Source organism: Gavia stellata, chromosome 36 (genome assembly GCF_030936135.1).
Source record: "Gavia stellata isolate bGavSte3 chromosome 36, bGavSte3.hap2, whole genome shotgun sequence".
NCBI lineage: Eukaryota > Metazoa > Chordata > Aves > Gaviiformes > Gaviidae > Gavia > Gavia stellata.
Window position 1 is genome coordinate 1,749,648 of NC_082629.1, and position 17,856 is coordinate 1,767,503.

The following is a 17,856-nucleotide window of genomic DNA, read 5'->3' on the forward strand; positions in this document are numbered from 1 at the left end:
GGGGCGGGGGGGGCCGTGACTGGGACCGGGGGCTGCGGTGGGGCTGGGGGCTGCTGTGGGGCTGGGGGCTGTGATGGGGCTGGGGCTGCGGTGGGGCTGGGTCTGCGGTGGGGCAGAGGCACCGACAGCCCCAGGGCGGTGACCGCCGCCCCCCACCGCGCCCCGGGGCCCCGGTGGCGGCGCGGGGCCGGTGCCCCCCCCCAGCCCTGAGCGGGCCCCTTCCTGGAGACTACACTTCCCAGCAGCCCCCGCGCGCCACTTCCGGCCGCGTATTCCCGCCCCCGCGCCGTCTCTCGCGAGAGCCGCAGCGCCCGCCGGGAGCTGTAGTCCGCGGTGGGCGCCGGGCCGGGCCTTGCGCGCGGCGCCGCGGGGGCTGCCGGGAGCTGTAGTCCGGGGGGCGGGGACTCGCCTTCCCAGTGTGCCCCGCGCGGAGCCCGCGCTCCTGCCCTGCTCGCGCTCTCTCGCTCGCGCTCCCCGGGGTCTCCTCAGCGCGGCGGCGGCGGCGGCGGCGGCGGGGGGGGGGGGCGGCGGCAGCGGCGGCGGCCGGGCGTAGGCGGCTCCGACCATGTCGGGCGAGGAGGAGGCGGCCGAGCTCACCATCGCCGAGGACCTGGTGGTGACCAAGTACAAGATGGGGGGGGACATCGCCAACCGTGAGTGCGGGCCGCGGCCGGGCGGGGGGCGGCGGGGAGGGGGCGCCGGGCCTGGGCTCGGGGCTGGGCCCGGGGGGGATGTCGGGGGTGCCCGGGGAGGCGGTGGGGGGAGGCGAGGGGCGCGGCGGGCGGCGGTGGGCCTGGGGCGGGCGGCGAGGCCTGGCCGCTCCCCCCCGCCGCCCCCCTCCGAGAGCCGTCTCCGGGGCGGGGTGGGGGCGGCCGTGCGTTCCCCCCGGGCGGCGGGGGCTCCCCGGTTCCCTCAGGCCCCGGCCCCGCACGGCGGCCGCTGCCCGCACGTGGCCTCCGCGCCCCACGTGCACCGGCGGCGCGGGGGGGGGCGGGTAGGGCCTGCTACCCCCGGCCGCCCCCCCCCCCCGCCCCGGCCGCCCGCCTTCCTGCGGGGGGAGCCGGGAGCGGGGCCCGGCCAGGCGGGGCCGGTCCCGAGCCGGGGCTGCCCACATCCTGCCCCGGGGCTGCCCCGCTCCGCTCTTTTGTTCGGGGCTTTAACCCCCCCGTCCCCGCCGGGCAGGGCAGCCGCACCCCCGGCTCCCGGGGGCCGAGCCCCGCGGCGCGGTGGGTGGCGGGGACGGGAGCGGGGCGAGCCCCCGGCCGGCCCGGGAGGAGAGGGGCGCCGGGCGCGGCCCTGGGAGCGCCTTTCCTCGGCGGGGAGCGGCGGCCGGCCCGGGGGAGGCTGTCCCGGGTGGGGGCTGCTGCCCGGCACGGGCTTGGGACGCGCGTTGTTCACCCTTAAAACTTTGTGTCCGTCCCCCCCCCCCCCCCCGTGTTATTTCCTTTTTGCTGTTGTTTTTTTCAAACGTTTATTTTTGCTGTATCATTAATGGTGGTTAGCTGCCCCTCGAGAGGGGTGACAGCTGTTTAAAGAGCTAACTGGACCGGTTCTATGAGGTCTTCCCGGCGTTATGAACAGCCTCGGTAGTGGTGTGTCCCACACTAATTCTTGCTGACTTCGACGCTTCTTTTTAAGTCATCGCTCCTGACGGTAACTCGGGATGCGGCTCAGGAGGGAGACGTGGGGCTCAGAGCCGCAATGATGTGGGTTCCCCTTTGGGAAGGGAGGTCGCCGCTTTGGCTTCTCTGTCTGCTGGGCAAACTGGATTTAATGGCGTGCCCTGAGCTTGGCTGCATGGAGGGGCCACCTCCCTTCCCACGGGGGAAAGGCAGCTCCATCACGGCATTTCTTCTCCCTCACGGGTGGTGTGAGCGTGTTTGGGAAGAGCAAACACAGAACTGTGGCAAAAAGTTCAGAATGCCTTGGGTTCTGGTCAGAGCAAGGTGCCTTTAATGATATAAAGTGCTTTTAATTCCCTAGACGAAGCACCGTGGAAGGCCAGAGTACAATTAGTAGGTGTTCCTTGGTCAGTGCTATCACGCTGTCTGCTTCTTGGTTTCATTTGAACGCTCTGATGAGCACAGCTTATCTTTGCACTGTGTTTGTTTTAACATTTCCTATTCTCGCCTCTCTCTGTCCTGCCGCCCACCGAATGTCTCTTTATCAGAGTTTTATCTGTCCTTAAAAATATTCCCAATTCGTCATTATTTCTGGCGCACGGAAAGGTGACTGAAGGGATTTGAGATTTAATTCATCACGCAGGTGAAAGACTTCAGGTTTTTACTCGGTGTCAAAGAAATTATGAAAACCCGCCTGCTTGTAAACATCCCCTTCAGCGCTTCCAAAATATTTATTGCTGTCGTACCTAGAACACACGCCATCGGTCACAGAAACTCCCACCCAACAGAGGCACTTCACAAAACAGCCTCTCGTAAAAACAGTGTGCTCACAGAGCGAGGAGAAACTGTGAGGATACCTTTTATCCCAGGATCAAAAAACGTTTCAGGGTAAGCTTTATGACTCCCTGTAAACTGTCCCAGCTGGAGAGAGGGGGAAATAGCGGCATAGAGGCCCACCGGTGACAGCCGGAGCACCTCAGCCCCCAGGCTGGTGGGGAGGCTGTTGAGATGTGGCTCTTCCTGCAGCCACCAGGCCCCTGCTCCTGTAACGCCATCGATATGTGTCTGTGAATGTCACTCTGCAGTGTTTCAACCAAAGCTGCCACTTTTACGCTCCTTTCCCCGCTTATCCTATAAAGCATGAGGCACTCCGTCATCTACGGCGGAGCCAAAACGCTGCTGGGACTCGCAGGCACTAGAATATGTCCAAAAGTGGGTGCGGGCAGCTAAATTTCCTCTGACCTGCAGCGTGGAGCAAGGCGTGTGGAGTTCCTTGTGTCAGGCAGTGCGCTGGCAGCTGCCTGCACTGCTGGGCCGGAGCAGGAGCACGTGGGTTACCTTTAAAACACGTTTCTGCAGAGTAAGGGACTAACGTAACTGGCTCTGCTGCGTCGGTCCTGCGCCACTGCCAGCTCTTGTGCCCGGCAAAGTCTTTCAACTGCTCCGTACCTCTGGTCCCACACGTCCGCAGCACTGGCCCCTGCTCTTTTGATGTGCTGCACGTCCCGTCTCCCGAGTAATTTTCAAACCTGTTTCTGTAGCTCTGACTTCTCCAGAAGGAATGTGGGAGAGCGGTGTTTCTGCTTGGCTGCTTTGTTTGACAGACCTCGGTCTGCACAGGCAGGTATCTGAAGCTGCAGCGCTTCACCTGCGCAAACCCCAGCGTAGGTTCGTTTCCTCACGCTCTCTGTGAAAATGTTCTCGAAAATGAAATAAAAATTAAAGTGGGATTTCTGCCTGTCTACAGTCCTTTTGGTGAAGAGCTGACTCTTGTTCCCTCTTAGAAAACAAACGGATCTTTCCTCCGCAGTGCCGTGTGATGAGGGTTGGTCGTAGATTTAAGGCTGTTTAATGTTAACGTGCTTCAACAGCTCCGTGTCTGTGTTTGAATCAAGGGGTCCTGCGTGCGGTGGTCGAAGCGGCAAACTCCGGAGCGTCAGTTCTCTGCCTGTGCGAGAAGGGAGATGCCATGATCATGGAAGAGACCGGCAAGATTTTCAAGAAGGAAAAAGAAATGAAAAAAGGTGAGCCCTGCTCCAAAGATTTTTTTTTTTTTCAGTGTGGCCGTGGTGTTTGGTCCCGTTGGGTGGCTGGTGTGAATGGGCAAGAGCACAGAAAGCGCTACTCTGTGCTAATTAGTTTAAGAAATAGTTTGCTCTTCCCAGAAAGCCAATTTTAACCCAAATCCTCCTGCCTGCCCTGGTGATAACCATCACTGATGAGCCTCAGCTTCCCGTTTTGATGCTCCCAATCATCCACATTGTTGTCCAAAGTAACTCTTGTTTCGGTGCCCTCCCTTCAGGAAGACCTGCAGTACGGTTATCACTGGTCTGTAGTTGCTGTGAAAATTGTGTGACGCTCGAGTGTGTCACCCAGAGCCCCCCATTTCTGTTCTGGAGACTTGAGGTCCCTTCTGCAGGTGTCTCACTGCCGTGGATGTATTTCTGTGTCAGTTGCCTGGGCAAAAGGAGAGCCGGTGTGGGAGCAGGCCATGTGCTGCGTTCCTCGTGGCTCTTTGGCTAGAGACTTGTGCAATGGGGCATTTTACAGCGCTTCAGAAACCAAAATCCTGAGTGACAGTCCACACTGGTGGGGCTGCTGCCTGTGCCAGGTGTAAGGCTGCACGATTTCATGGAATATTTTTTTTCCCTCTATAGGTATTGCCTTCCCAACAAGTATATCGGTAAATAACTGTGTCTGCCACTTCTCCCCCCTGAAGAGTGACCAAGACTACATCCTCAAAGACGGAGACTTGGTCAAAATGTAAGCGTCTTGGTTATACTTCTTGTGAGTTTACTGTTGGCACCTGGGCTTTGCTTTCTAATCCTGCTTGGGGTGCTAAATACTTCCTCGGCGTGGCTAATTAAAGAATCTAATAGTCAAGTGAAGCGCTTGAAACACGCTTGAGTCTTCTGATACTTCTAGAAGTCACCAAGTTTCCTGAGCTGTGATGCTCCACCTGTAATTAACTCTCTTTGTGTTGCAGTGACTTGGGAGTCCATGTCGACGGCTTCATAGCGAATGTAGCACACAGTTTTGTCATAGACGCCTCAAAGGTAGGTTTGTAATCGAGTGGTGTCTCTTGCTGCTGCTGTTTTACGTGCAGAGATTCAAAAGCTGACGTCTGGGTGCAGCTGGTGCCAAAGGCACCTCGGAGAGGCGTCCGCTTCGTTCGCGAAGGCGCCGCGGGGCTGGTGTCGCAGCAGGGACAGGCTGAAAACAGTCCCTTTCCTAAAAATTATTCGGTCCTCTGGAAAATGAGGGCTGACACACTGTTTCAACACGTACAATTTTGCAAGGTTACAAATAATTTCAGGCAAACCATGCGTGAGTGGCGCTGCAGTGAGTTATTTGCATGTGGAGTGTCTGGGGCTGTGGGGCGGACTGGGCAGACTGGTTTTGCTGCCCCCTCTACTGGCCGAGGCACAGGGAGCTGAGCGCCACACTGCTGGGAGTCGCTGCCTTCGTCTTGGCAAACTGAGCTCAGGGGTGACCCCAAAACTAGTCCCCACTGCCCGCTTCTCCTGCCTGAACACGCCAGCACGGACTTTTCTGACCCGGGGCCAACTGCAGCGTACAGCCCCGGCATGTGTTGGCGAGGACACTGCCGTGGCACGCGTGCTTCGGTCAGGCGTTTTGGCAGCGACGCTAAGCCACGCTTGTGTGGTGGGAATTAGTGTTGTGCGCGTAAAGTTGTCACACAACACGTTGAGCTGTAGTCTTGGGAGGAGGATGGCGGCATGGGTCTTGGGGATGGCTTTTCTCCCGTGGCTGTGTCTGAACAACTTGATGGGGAGAAGACAAAAAATAAAGTATCTTTTGATGTGTATTGAAATCTTTCTCTGTCTGTCGACACAAGAGTCTTTTTCTGTTTTCAGCCTTTGACAGTGATGCGCTTGTAGTAGGGTGTCTCTGTTGAAACTCATGAGAGCCAGTTTGGTTGTTGCCGATAGCCATCTGCTCTCTTAATGGAGGAGAGACTAACAATCGAGCTGTGGAGCCAGAAGCCCTTCCACCTCTGAGCTAGATTTCCCCATTCGCGCAGGGGGAGAGTGTCCATTTAGATGGAGAATCTCCATCTCTAGACAGAACGGCGTTCTTGCTAATGAGAGGGAAGGGAACATACCTTAAAAAGCCTTTATTTTTCTGTTCCTCCAGGAAAACCCTGTGTCAGGCCGTAAAGCCGATGTCATCAAGGCGGCTCATCTCTGTGCTGAAGCTGCACTGCGCTTGGTAAAGCCTGGAAACCAGGTGAGTGACTGGTGTGGGGGAAAGTATGTCCGGGCACGGGGCGAGGAACTCAAGTACAGACACTGCCTGTGCAACGCTTCGTGCGTAGAAATAAACCCGTGACCTTGCCTGGGAAGAATTGCCCAGCGATGTGGGGAATCTGGAAGCAGCTGCCTGCAGACAGCTGAGCCGCTGCTGGGGTGAGCACCGGCCCGCTGGGGTGGGTGGCAGTGACTCTTCTGTCAGCAGCTCTGGCTTCCCTGCGGGACCCGAGCTCTCACTTGTGCGATGGTGGCTTCGCAGAGAAGCCTTGGTGCTCCCACTCGCTGGTCCTTTCCTCGCTGAAGACAGCTAGGCACGCACGGCAACTCCGCTGAACTGTGCTCCCTTAAATCTCCCACTTGCACCTCTCCCTCGCCTGGTGCTCAGGCGCCTCAGCAGTCGTAGGCGACCTCCTTTGTCGCTGAGTTACTATTCCAACGGTACTCGTGTCGCTTTTAGTTCCTACTGTAATCCCCTAAAGAGGGATGGCTTGTGGGAAGGCACTGGGTGCAGCGCGGGAGGCTGAGCTGACCTCATGTTACGTGTTGTTTCTGTTGATACAGGATTAAAAATGGAAGCCTGACACTGTTTCTCCTATTTTTTTTTTTTGGAGGTGTTAGAGCACCAGTCAGTTAGAAAACCTGCTGGTTTTATGACAGAACACTGTCAAGTTAAAAAAAAAAAAAAAACTGTCAGGTTTGTGGCTTGAATTTTATATCCTTAATGTGTTTTCGTGTGTTCTTCATCCAGAACACACAAGTGACAGACGCGTGGAACAAAATAGCCCACTCGTTTCACTGCACGCCGATTGAAGGTAAGGACGGGGGTGAACAGCTGGTCGGAGGTAGCGACGTTTTAGCTGCACACTAAATCCTGAGCTGCCCTATTCAAATTCTGGGAAAAATTTAATGACTACGAGTCCTAGACACACCATCTTTAAATGAAGCAGCCTTTGCTAAAAAAGTCCCTTGAAAACTCTAGATTCTTCTTCTTCCTTTATTTTCTTTATTTTTAAAGATGCATTAATCTAGGAACAATAGACAGGGCCTTCCACGGCTGGTAGGTAGTGTCCTGGCTCGTGGACTTCCTGCTGACCTTGGGCAAATTGCGTGGCCCTTTGCTTTCATACTTGACCGCTCGTAGTTAAAAACCCCTTCAGTGAATACGTAACAGAGCTTGTTTGTAATGCAAGGGCCACTGCAGGAGAAGCCCATAGATGTGCAGGGTATGTAATTTCCTTCCTTACGGCTCTAAACTGATTCATGTTCTCTTTGCAGCGTTGATAACGGGCGAGTGGGAAGGGGCTGGGATAGCTTCTGGTAGAAATGACACCGCCGGCTTCTTGTCTGAAAGGTGGCGAGAGAGCTTAGCCTGACATTTGGCGCATGCAGATGCTTTTCTCCTAGTTGGTGACATCACTGTCAAATGGTTCTTTCAGCCACAATTAAATCGGTCCATTATTAGTTAAATTTCCTGAAATACTGTAAAGCTGGCTTGTTCGTTTCGCTCTCCTTAGCCCAGTCTCGGAACATCGGTTCCCTGTTCCTTGTGTGGGATGGCTTTGTGGGTCTCCTCAATGCTTTGCTCCTTTTCTCTGTGAAAAAACATGGCATCAGCTGCAGTGAGGAGGCGGCCGCTCGCACTGTCAAGGGAGTTTAAGCAGCCACTGTTTTGGAAACAGTCAAGTGGCGTAATTATCTAGGCACTGGCAGCAGCATAAGGCCCCAGTTGATGAAAACAAATGGAGCTGTTGGCTGCTGGGGCTGTGCTTTCCCTTCCCGCCAGCGGCAGCCGTCCTTCCTGAGTGGAGACGTGCAACTGTCCCTGCTGGCTGGTGGCTTGGGCAGCGGAGCAGGAATGGCCGCAAGTGCCTCTTCCTAGACTTCAATTTGAAGGTGAACCGTAGGACAGAAGGGAAAAGTGAAGCAAGCCCCCCCACAATAAATACCTTTGGAGTGCTGTACAGCCGAGGTACTGGGGAAAGGACTGAAAGCTTCCATTAATTTGACATTTGGCATCTTTAAAAACACCCGAGGGTGCGTCACACATGCCTGCGGATTCACCTCCGGTCCGTTACAGCCCACTGGTGTAGTGCACGTGCCTTATCGAGAAGCGGCAGTACTTGAAAGGGTTCAGCGGCTGGCTGTGCCTCTCACGGGAGCTTGCCACTCCTCCTCGCTGGTGAGGAAGTGTTGCTGAAGTCAGAGTGGGCTTTGGGGAGCTCCGTGTCTCTGCTAACGCACTTGACGGTCCACAACTGAGGGAAGCTGAGGAAGTGCTAACGCCGACGATGGTTTGCTTTACTGCTCGCTCTAGCTGAGGGCTGCAGTCCCGGGCCCTGGAGTGTTAATAATGCAAGTCACTGTGTCGCTGGTTTGCAGCTCAGAGGTGTTAATGGATTCTCTTATCGCGGCAGGGATGCTGTCGCACCAGCTGAAACAGCATGTGATCGATGGAGAGAAAACAATCATCCAGAACCCTACAGACCAGCAAAAGTGAGCATCACCTCTGGGGCTGCTGCTTCCAGCAGCATTTGGGAGGGGGGGTGACTAGGTCCAGAACGGTGACCCTGTTTCTCGCTACGGTATCAAGTGGGGGATGGAGCGGGTATGTTTGATTTAACTGGGGTATAGACTGCTCCCCATACGGCCTCTTTCTTGAAGTCTGGCCCAGTATGGCAAATTAATAGCTTGTTAGCCCCATATCTTCTTGTCCGTTCTGCGTGAACGTGGCTCTGTTTTAGGGTTGTTCTGAGAAAGAAAGGCTGGAAGTCGCTGACATGAGGCTCCTCGCTGGCACCTACAAGTGTTCTTGGTTTCTGTCCAGTTTTTTGAAGGAGTCTGCTGGAGGTTGCCAGCAAAATAACCAACTGTTGCTAGTTGTAGCGGTGGATGCTAATTCACCAGGAGCTGTGCCAAGACCTATCGTTTGTCTCGCAGAAGCTGCCAGGAGCCCACTGGATGGTGATCGCTGTCAATAGCATCTCAGGATGGTTTTGAACTAATCAGCTGGATATGTCATTCCGTTCTGTTACAGCAGCGCCTCTCCCTCAGGGATCCCTCGGGGTTGGGTCTCACGTTGAGTATTTAGAGCTCAGTGGCTTTAAATCCAGCACTTGGCCTGTACGTTCTCAGGCACGGTGATGTACCAGGCGTGGTGGGGCTCTTGGCCTGCCGAGGACGTGACCACGAGTTCAAAGAGCTGGTGCTGAATGTCTGAGAGACCTCCCACCCCTTACCGGGGATGGAGCTACTTGTCATGGGCAGGAGGAGCACTGGCTTGTCATGGTTTTTCTCTGCCAGCCTGTCACTGATCAGCTCTGCTGCCTGGCATGTTAATCTTCAACTTCTGCATCTTCTACGCCAGCTTTTGCTCTTCCAGTCAGGGAACTGGTTGCTGTAGCACAGTAGCACTGCTTTGTGCTTGTAGACCTTCTCTGGCTAAGCCCAGTGTGGTCTTGTTCGAGGTACTGTGACTGTGTAGGAGGTTTTGTCTTCTCTGTTTACCATTCTTTGACTCACCAAACTTTTTTTCATCCAGGAAGGACCACGAAAAAGCAGAATTTGAGGTCCACGAAGTTTACGCTGTTGATGTTCTCGTCAGCAGTGGGGAGGGAAAGGTGAGTCTGGTGCTTCTTGGCCTGCTCTTCCTCTGTGCACGTGGTCGAAGTGGCCATTTTTCGGGATAGTCATCACTATCACGTGGTGCTAACAGCCACATCCTTGTGGGTGCCAGTTCCAGCTGGGGAATGCTTGTTGCCTGGGTATCAGTGTGTCTTTTTAGGTGGAGCTTTCTCCATCCAAAAAGTTAAAGTGCACTTTTACAGTGTCGGAGTACGGACGGTGCTTGTCTGATGTCAACGTCCCAGGACGTGCAGGCAGTTGGCTAATGTGGCTGAGGAAGCGCTGCTTTCCTGGTCTCTCAGCTCTGTTTGCATTTTCAGGCAAAGGATGCTGGACAGAGAACTACAATTTACAAAAGGGACCCCTCTAAACAGTATGGCTTGAAGATGAAAACCTCCCGTGCCTTTTTCAGTGAGGTGGAGAGGCGCTTTGATACTATGCCATTTACTCTCAGGTATTTGCTCTTAGTCGTGGCCTCCCCATGTGTTCAGAGTCGGATGCTTTGCATGAGCTTACACACCATGCTGACAGCAAAACCGACTTGCTTTCACCGTCCTGTTACAGAGGAGGAGGCAGCCTTTGCTGTTTTATGTTGGGGTTTGCTGTATTTGAGCCTAGGAGTGGGTGGAGGAAGGATGTCACAGGCTTAAGCAGGAATCCCAGGCAGAGCCTGAGGATTTGAGAATCTCCTGTGCCTCGCGTGGCAGGTGGGGAGCTGGGAATCGCGTTTAAAATGAAACGGAGAGGGGTGAAAGCAGTGTCAGGGTGCAGCACGCAGAGGCGAGGCAGTTCCAATCAATTTTTGGTAAGTGATGTACTCTCAAACTAAGGAAATGAGCTTCACTTGGCAGGCTCTTGTCATCCTTAAATCCACTTGCCTTTTCCGCTCTCGGGAGGTAACAGTTCACCTGGCAGTTGCCTGCTCTGGCAGTCTGCTTTGTCACGGCACCCTGATGCTGCCAGGGCGAGGGGGACGCAAGTGAATAAAGTCTCCAGCCTGACCGGGGGGGGGGGCAATTCCGAAACCTGCGGGGTGGAATCTGGCTTCTAGGAAAAGGCCTCAGCTCAGGTGTGGCTCTGTCTCCTCCGCAGGGCATTTGAGGATGAGAAGAAGGCCAGGATGGGGGTGGTGGAATGCGCCAAACACGAGCTGCTCCAGCCTTTCAACGTCCTCTATGAAAAGGAAGGTGAGTGCTGGCGGTGGGAGGACTGGGAGCCGGGTGTGGACGGGCACTCAGCAGACAACTGTCGGTTGCTTCCGGAGTCTGGTGAGACCGGTGCTGACTCTGTCGCTGTATAAATACCAGAGATGCACTTCAAGGGCCCTGGGATTTATCCTCCAGGAAACTCGCTACCCGTTGGCTTCTGGATCTTGTTTTGGAGTTGTTCCACTGATGAGATGAATTTTTTTTTTGTGGAGTAATTTCCTGGGCAGGAGGAGAGATTGATGGCTGAGGCTCTCTGGTTTGCTTATAGAGCAGGCTTGGGGGGATGTGCTGAAGGAATTGCTTTGCCCTGGCCAGGGTAGGTTTAAGAAGTTCCTGCAAGATGGTTTTTAGCGGTGACAGTGTGGAAATGGCATAGGAATCGAAACATCTGGTTGGAAACATCTGCCGAGATACTGAGTGGATCGGATACACGGGGGCTGAGGCGTAGTAACACCCGTTTCTGTCTCACAGGAGAGTTTGTTGCACAGTTCAAATTCACAGTGCTTTTAATGCCCAACGGTCCTATGAGGATAACCAGTGGCCCCTTCGAACCGGAACTCTACAAGTCGGAGTTTGAGGTGCAAGATGGAGAACTGAAGGTTGGTTTAAAAATAATAATAAATAGATGTAGCACAACGCATGGGTTACCCTGTCTTTGCATCCCTCGGGGTGAAGGTGGGAAGTAAAATCCAGAGGACTCTGCAGGGGAGGGACTGAGGCGTGAGCTTAGAGAGGAAAAGGTTTACTTTAAGACCAGGTTGGGCCCCTGTTTCCTGCATCAAGCACCAGCTCTAGTAGCTTGATAACGACACCCAGCCCTTTCCTAGGAGTGGCTGAGGCGTCTCAACAGCTGGCTCCAAGGCCTCATACCTCGGCAGGGTGTGAGGCTGTGGCATTCCCCATCCGTCACTGTGCCCATTAGGACTTAACCACCATTCCTTCGGTGGCTGGCAGTGCTTGTTCTGCTTTCAAGGCGTTTCCCTTTATCTGCCATCAAAAAAAGGAGTCGGCTTTCTAGCTGCTTATGTTTCCTTCCTGTCTCCAGGCCCTTCTACAAAGTTCTGCAAGCCGGAAGACCCAGAAAAAGAAGAAAAAGAAGGTAATTTGGCCACGTTTTGTGGGGATTAGTGGCATGTTATCTCTTGCAACAGCCAGCGCCCAGATGCTACCCAGGTCCTGCGTGGTCGCGTTCCGGGCTCGCCTCCCAGTCCGCCTTAAAGAACACCCCGGTGTTCTCCTGGCTTGGGAAGCAGCCGTGTGGGAAGGGGCTTCCCCTGCTTCCCTCGGGTGGGCTGCGTCGTACCCGCTGCCAGCGCTGTGGCTGCGCGCGGTCCCCGAGCGAGCCCCGGTTCTGACCGCTGCCATGGGTTTGTTTCCGCAGGCCTCCAAGAACGCAGAGAACGCCACCACGGGAGAGACAGCGGAAGAGAACGAGACTGGCGACTGAGCAGCTCCCGCTCCCTCCATGTAGCACCCAATTCACACACACTCGCCCCTTTTCCCCCCAAAAAAACAGAAGCAAAATAATCTAGCACTGTTTGTCTCTTACGACCAAACGACAAGCAGTCTGGACTTCCCACTGACTACAACCAGCTCCTATTGACTTTGCCAATGAGGGAGGATTCTCTCAGCCACTTCAGACTACTTAAAGAAAGCAGAAAAATAAAATCAGGAGTAAAAGCTAGTCTATATCCACTCTTTCTAACCTTTTATACTACCCATACTTGTTGAAGAGGTGAGCAACCAAGCTGATCCCAGTGAGAGAGGGAGTGTAGAGAGCTGCCTCCTTTCTTCTTCCTCTCTCCCCCCCCCCCCTTTTTTTTAATTTCTCCCTTTACAGATTTTCTTGGATGAAAAAAACAAAACCAAACAAACAGCCGATTACGCCTGAGAAAAAGTGCCCTGTGTTTAGCGATATGGTACGCATGGACGGTGTAAGGTGATCTGCCTCGCTGCGCATCTCGGCTCCTCCCAGCCGCGTAGGCATTCCTCTCCGTTACCTTGGGGCAGATGATTTCTTGCTCTTCTCTTTTAGCCTCTAGATTGTACATTTGTAATTGGGAAAAAGATCAAATTTTCTGTCCCCCGTGAAACCGTAGACTGTTCTGTCTACTCTGTTCTGTCTCTGCCTTGATTTACTTATAAACGCTCTATTTTTTACTAAGCCGCTGTGGCGAGCTCGTTTTTAAATTGACTGTCCAACTTGCTCGGAAGCAGATGACATTGCCCACCTGACAGTGCTGCGGAGGGGCAGGAGGCAGGTGAGCTGCCCGCCGCCCGGCAGTGGTTTTTAATTCCCTGGTGTCCCGGGGAGTTTCACTCTTCCCCATGACCCTTTTCCACAGCCTGTGAGTACGCTCTGCTCTTTCACGTGCGCTGGCGGCTCTCAGAAGGGTCTCCTGTCGCATGCGCTCCTCTGGCGATAGGCAAGGGAAATGCTACAGTTGTTGACTCAGGCTAGAGTCCGGCCAGGGGTATCGCTCTTTTATAGTATGTCTTTTTTTTTTTAAAAAAAAAAAAAGGAAAAAAAAAAGAAAAAAGCCGACTGAATTACATGTAGTTGAATGTGAGGTTTTTTTCTTTGCCGATACCTGCTGACCGTCTCTCTGGTTATTCCCTTGCCGTAGCTGAATTTGGGAAAAACTCTCGCTTTTAAAAATGTTCCCGGGCATCTCCGCAGACACCGTGCTTCCTTGCCAAGATCTGGGTTTTCCACCCCAAACTCCACATGTGCAAATATTACCAAAGTCAATAAAAGAGAATAAACCATGCGCTATTTTTTTTTCTGAATTTTTCCATCTCTCTCTGCTCCTGTTCTCGAACTCCCCCAGCTCCGGCCTGGCCCCGGGGCCGCTGCGGGACGGACGTGGGGTCCTCACCCGGTGCTGGCCGGAGCAGGAGGGCTGGGACCGCTGGTGGTCCGGGCAGTTCCCATGTCTTAACCATGACCTTGAGCGAAAAAAGAAACCTCGTTCCCCGGGAGGAACGTTTTAGCATTTTTAAGCAATATTCTGCCCTCTGTGAAGAAGGGCAGAGCGAACCTTTCTCATAGTCCCCAATACAGATTTATAAACCATGGAGACTTGCTGGAGGTTTATTTAATTTTCTATTTTTACTTTAAAGGAAAAAAAAAATACTGTACCTCTTGATACGAGAAACAAAAATCCAGTTGTTAAAAACATTTTGAGAAGCGGAAACTCCCGAGAAGAACTCTGTAACTGACTCTTTTTTTTTTCCAAATAAACTTGACTAGTGGCATCTCTCTGGCCAGAGGAACGGCTCTGCTCTTTGGGGCTGGGGGGCGCGGGGGGGGCCCGGGGCGACCCCTTCCCTCCACCGGGCCCGGTGCTGTCCGGGCCTGCGGGGCGCGGGGCCTCCGCCCCGGGGCTGCGCAAAATGGCTGCCGGCGGGCGGACTACAGCTCCCGTGAGCACCCGGGGGCGGGGACTACAGCTCCCGTCGTGCCCCGCGCCGCAGTGGGCGGGGACATGAGCGCTACCCTATAAATAGGCCCCGGCGGGCGGCGAAGGCCTCTCTCGGCCGCTACTGCCGCCATCTTGTGGGCCGCCGCCGGCCGCCTCCATCCGTTTCCATCCGCCGCCCGCGCCGCCGCCCGCCCGCCGGGACTGAGCGCGGCGCCTCCGCACCGCCATGAGGGCCAAGGTGAGCGGCGGGGGGCGGCGCGGGGGCGGCCGATGGCGCATAACCGCTCCCGGGGGGTCCCGCAGCAACAACCGGGCCCGGCCGGGAGGGCGCGCTGTGGCCTGGAGAGCCCCGGGGGGTGGGGGGGGCGGCTCCGGGTGGGGTCTCCCTGGGGGCAGCGGGCGGGGGTCTCCGTTGCACCGGAATGCGGAGCGGGGCCGGGGCCTGTCGGTGCTGGGGGCGGGGGGCGTCGGTGCGCCGGGGGTTCCTCTGGGGGGACCCGGGGGTGTTGGGGTGGGGGCCGGAGCCTGTGGGTGCGTGGGGCCGGGGGGGGCCCCGCTGGGGGGGGTCTCAGTGCTGGCGGCGAGGCGGGGGGTCCCTATCGCGGGGGGGTCCGGGTGCCTTGGGGGAAGGCGGGGGGTCTGTTGGGGGCACCGGGACGGGGTCTGGGCCCCCGCGGCCGTGCGGGGTGGGGGGGGGGTCTGGGCCGGGCACACGGGGGGGTGGGGTGGGGGGGGGCAGTGGCCACAGCACTCCCGGTACCGGCACTAACGCAGCCCCTCTCCTCTCTCCCCCCCAGTGGCGCAAGAAGCGCATGCGCAGGTACGTGGGGCTCCCCCGGGGCCGCTGCCCGCCGGTCCTGCCCCGCCGGGGAGCGGGGGGGGGCCCCGGCCGCTGCCCTGTCCCGCTGTGCGGGGCCGGCCCCGGGGCCTGAGCGCCGCTCTCTCCCCTAGGCTGAAGCGCAAGAGGAGGAAGATGAGGCAGAGGTCCAAGTAGGCCCCGCCGCGGAGCCGAGCAGGGCCGGGGCGCGGGGCCGCCACCGCGGGGAAGACGTCCCGGTGCTCTGCGGGGGGGAGCCCGGTGCTGCGGGGTGGGCCCCGCTGCGCCGGGCCGGTTCTGTTCTCTGTGGCGGCCATGGTGCCGCGAATAAAGCTGGTGTTGTTTGGGACACGGTGTGGTTCCTCCGGGAGCGGCGGGTACCGCGGGCTGGGACCGGGGCGGGGGGGTTCCTCCGGTAACGGAGCAGTCGGGCGGGACCGGGGGCGTCCAGCGGGACCGGGGTCAGCGGGCGGTGCTGGGGCGGGACCGAGGGCCGCGGCCGGGCCCGCCCGGGGGTCCCGGCGCGGTCGAGGGAGCCCACGGGGAGCGCTGAGATGGCGGCGCACACGCATGACGTCACAGTGACGGGAGAGCGGAGCACGCCGGGAGGAAAAGCACGGCTCCTTCCGGGTCGCCCCGGAAGCACCATAGAGCACTTCCTGCCCGGCGCAGAGCGGCGGCCGGAAGGGGCCGCTCATTGTTGGCGCTGGAGGACCCGCGAGGAGGCCGCGAGCGGGTGAGTGCGGGGACGCGCCGCGTCGGGGGCGGGACGGGCCGCGCCGCGACCGGGAAAGGCCCCGCTCCGCCGCCCCGGGGCCCCCGCGGCGGCCGCCCCCGCCCCGCCCCGCGCCGAGCCGCCTCCAGGCCCGGCCGCCGGGCCTGCCCCGCGCCCGCGGGGCGGTTGCTATGGAGACCCGGCGGGGGGGCCGCGCCCCCTGCGTCCTCCCGGTGCGCCCCCGCGGGGCTGTTACGGGGCGGAGGTCCCTCAGGCCGGGACCCGGCAGCACCCGGGGCCCTCCAGCCGTCCCGGGCCGCTCCCGGTGACGCCGGCACCGGCAGCCCCGGGGAGCGGCCGTGAAGGGCTGCCCGCCCCCCCCCCCCCCCGCCCCGCGGCTCGGGGGGGCGCAGTCGCGCTGGCACCGGGCAGGGACACCCGCCGCTGCCTGGGGCCGCCGGGCCGTGCAGCCCCCGGGCCGACTCCCTGGTGGCTCCGGTGCCGGTGCCCTGGGGCAGGTGCTTCCCCCCGGCGCCCGGGGGCTGCTCCCGGTCCCCTCCCTCACCCCCCTCCCTCCCTTCCTCCCGCAGTGCGCGGAGCCCCGCGGCGGCGGCGGCAAAGATGCCCGACCGCGACAGCTACAACAACGGCAGCAGCGGCGATGAGGTGGGTGCCAACGCCGACGATATCTGCCGCGATTTCCTGCGCAACGTCTGCAAGCGAGGCAAGCGCTGCCGCTTCCGGCACCCCGACATCAGCGAGGTCACCAACCTGGGCGTGCGCAAGAACGAGTTCATCTTCTGCCACGACTTCCAGAACAAGGAGTGTGTCCGCCTCAACTGCCGCTTCATCCACGGCACCAAGGAGGATGAGGACTGCTACAAGAAGACGGGGGAGCTGCCCCCGCGCCTGCGGCAGAAGGTGGCCGCCGGGCTGGGCCTCTCGCCCGCCGACCTGCCCAACAGCAAGGAGGAGGTGCCCATCTGCAGGGACTTCTTGAAGGGCGACTGCCAGCGAGGCGCCAAGTGCAAGTTCCAGCACCTGCAGCGGGACTACGAGTACGAGGCACGAGGCATGGCCGCCCGCGAGCAGGGCATCGTCCCCGCCGTCCGCCGCTACGACCCCTACGACGCCATCTACGACCCCGACCGCTACGACGACCATGACCCCGTGCTGAAGCGGCGGCGGGTGGACGGGCTGCACTTTGAGACCTACGAGTACAGCTTCGCCAGCCCGCGGACGGTGGAGTACCGGCTGCTGGAGGAGGAGAACATCATGCTGCGCAAGCGCGTGGAGGATCTCAAGAAGCAGGTGAACAACCTGCTGGCCACCAACGAGGTGCTGCTGGAGCAGAACGCCCAGTTCCGCAACCAGGCCAAGGTGATGACGCTGAGCTCCACCGCCACCGCCACCGAGCAGACTCTGGCCCCCACCGTGGGCACCGTCACCAACTACAACCACAGCATCGCCCAGACCCACACCACGCTCAGCAGCCAGGCCCTCCAGCCCCGGCCCGTTTCCCAACAGGATTTGGTAGCTCCCGCCGGAGCCCAGGCGGCTCCCCCCGCCAACGCCGCTCCCCCCATGAACCCCGAAATCACCCCGCTTTCGGCCGCCTTGGCCCAGACCATCGCGCAGGGCATGGCCCCCCCTGTCTCCATGGCGCCGGTGGCCGTCTCGGTGGCGCCGGTGGCCGTCTCCATGGCGCAGCCGCTGGGGGGGATCACCATGAGCCACGCCACCACCCCCATGGTGACGTACCCCATCGCCTCCCAGAGCATGAGGATAACGGCCATGCCCCACTGACCCCCCCGCCATGGGGGCCGCGCCGCCGGCCCGGGGCAGCCGGGACCGCGACCCCCGGGGGCGACTGAGCCGCTGGGGGAAGCGGGAGGAGGAGGAGGAGGAGGAGGAGGAAGGACAGACCCCCCGCAGCCGGTGGACAGTGGGGACGGCTCTCGTGGGGGCTCTGTCCTGGCGGGGGGGTGGCGGTGCGGGGGGTGCGGTAACTCCCGCCCCTGCGGCTTCGCGCCTCGGTCCGGCACCCGCCGCCGCACGGGGGGTTGTCGGTAAAACCTCCCGGGGGGGTTGGGGCTGCCCCCCCCCCCGCGGAGCCCCGTGGACGGACACGGCCCCCCCCCACCCCCGTGCCGGGTGTGTGTCCCGGTGGGGGG

At 58.7% G+C, this 17,856-nt stretch overlaps 2 protein-coding genes and 1 long non-coding RNA gene across 3 annotated transcripts; all 3 read left to right on the forward strand.

The window, feature by feature from the left end:
* The first annotated feature begins 563 nt into the window (after nucleotides 1-563).
* PA2G4 (proliferation-associated 2G4) lies at nucleotides 564-13,200 on the forward strand. The gene is made up of 13 exons (XM_059832708.1): nucleotides 564-653; nucleotides 3,518-3,646; nucleotides 4,280-4,385; nucleotides 4,609-4,678; nucleotides 5,781-5,873; nucleotides 6,645-6,708; nucleotides 8,311-8,389; nucleotides 9,435-9,513; nucleotides 9,838-9,971; nucleotides 10,610-10,704; nucleotides 11,197-11,324; nucleotides 11,771-11,824; nucleotides 12,107-13,200. Exons 1-13 carry the CDS (start codon nucleotides 566-568, stop codon nucleotides 12,170-12,172), a joined length of 1,185 nt encoding a protein of 394 aa, XP_059688691.1. The 5' UTR covers nucleotides 564-565; the 3' UTR covers nucleotides 12,173-13,200.
* Nucleotides 13,201-14,337: 1,137 nt separating this feature from the next.
* Nucleotides 14,338-15,316, forward strand: LOC132320415 (uncharacterized). Its single transcript, XR_009484560.1, has 3 exons — nucleotides 14,338-14,388; nucleotides 14,948-14,970; nucleotides 15,102-15,316. It is a non-coding gene; the product is annotated as an uncharacterized LOC132320415 (long non-coding RNA).
* A 972-nt stretch (nucleotides 15,317-16,288) lies between these two features.
* On the forward strand, nucleotides 16,289-17,488 carry ZC3H10 (zinc finger CCCH-type containing 10). Its single transcript, XM_059832717.1, has one exon. It carries the CDS (start codon nucleotides 16,304-16,306, stop codon nucleotides 17,486-17,488), a length of 1,185 nt encoding a protein of 394 aa, XP_059688700.1. The 5' UTR covers nucleotides 16,289-16,303.
* The last annotated feature ends 368 nt before the right edge of the window (nucleotides 17,489-17,856 follow it).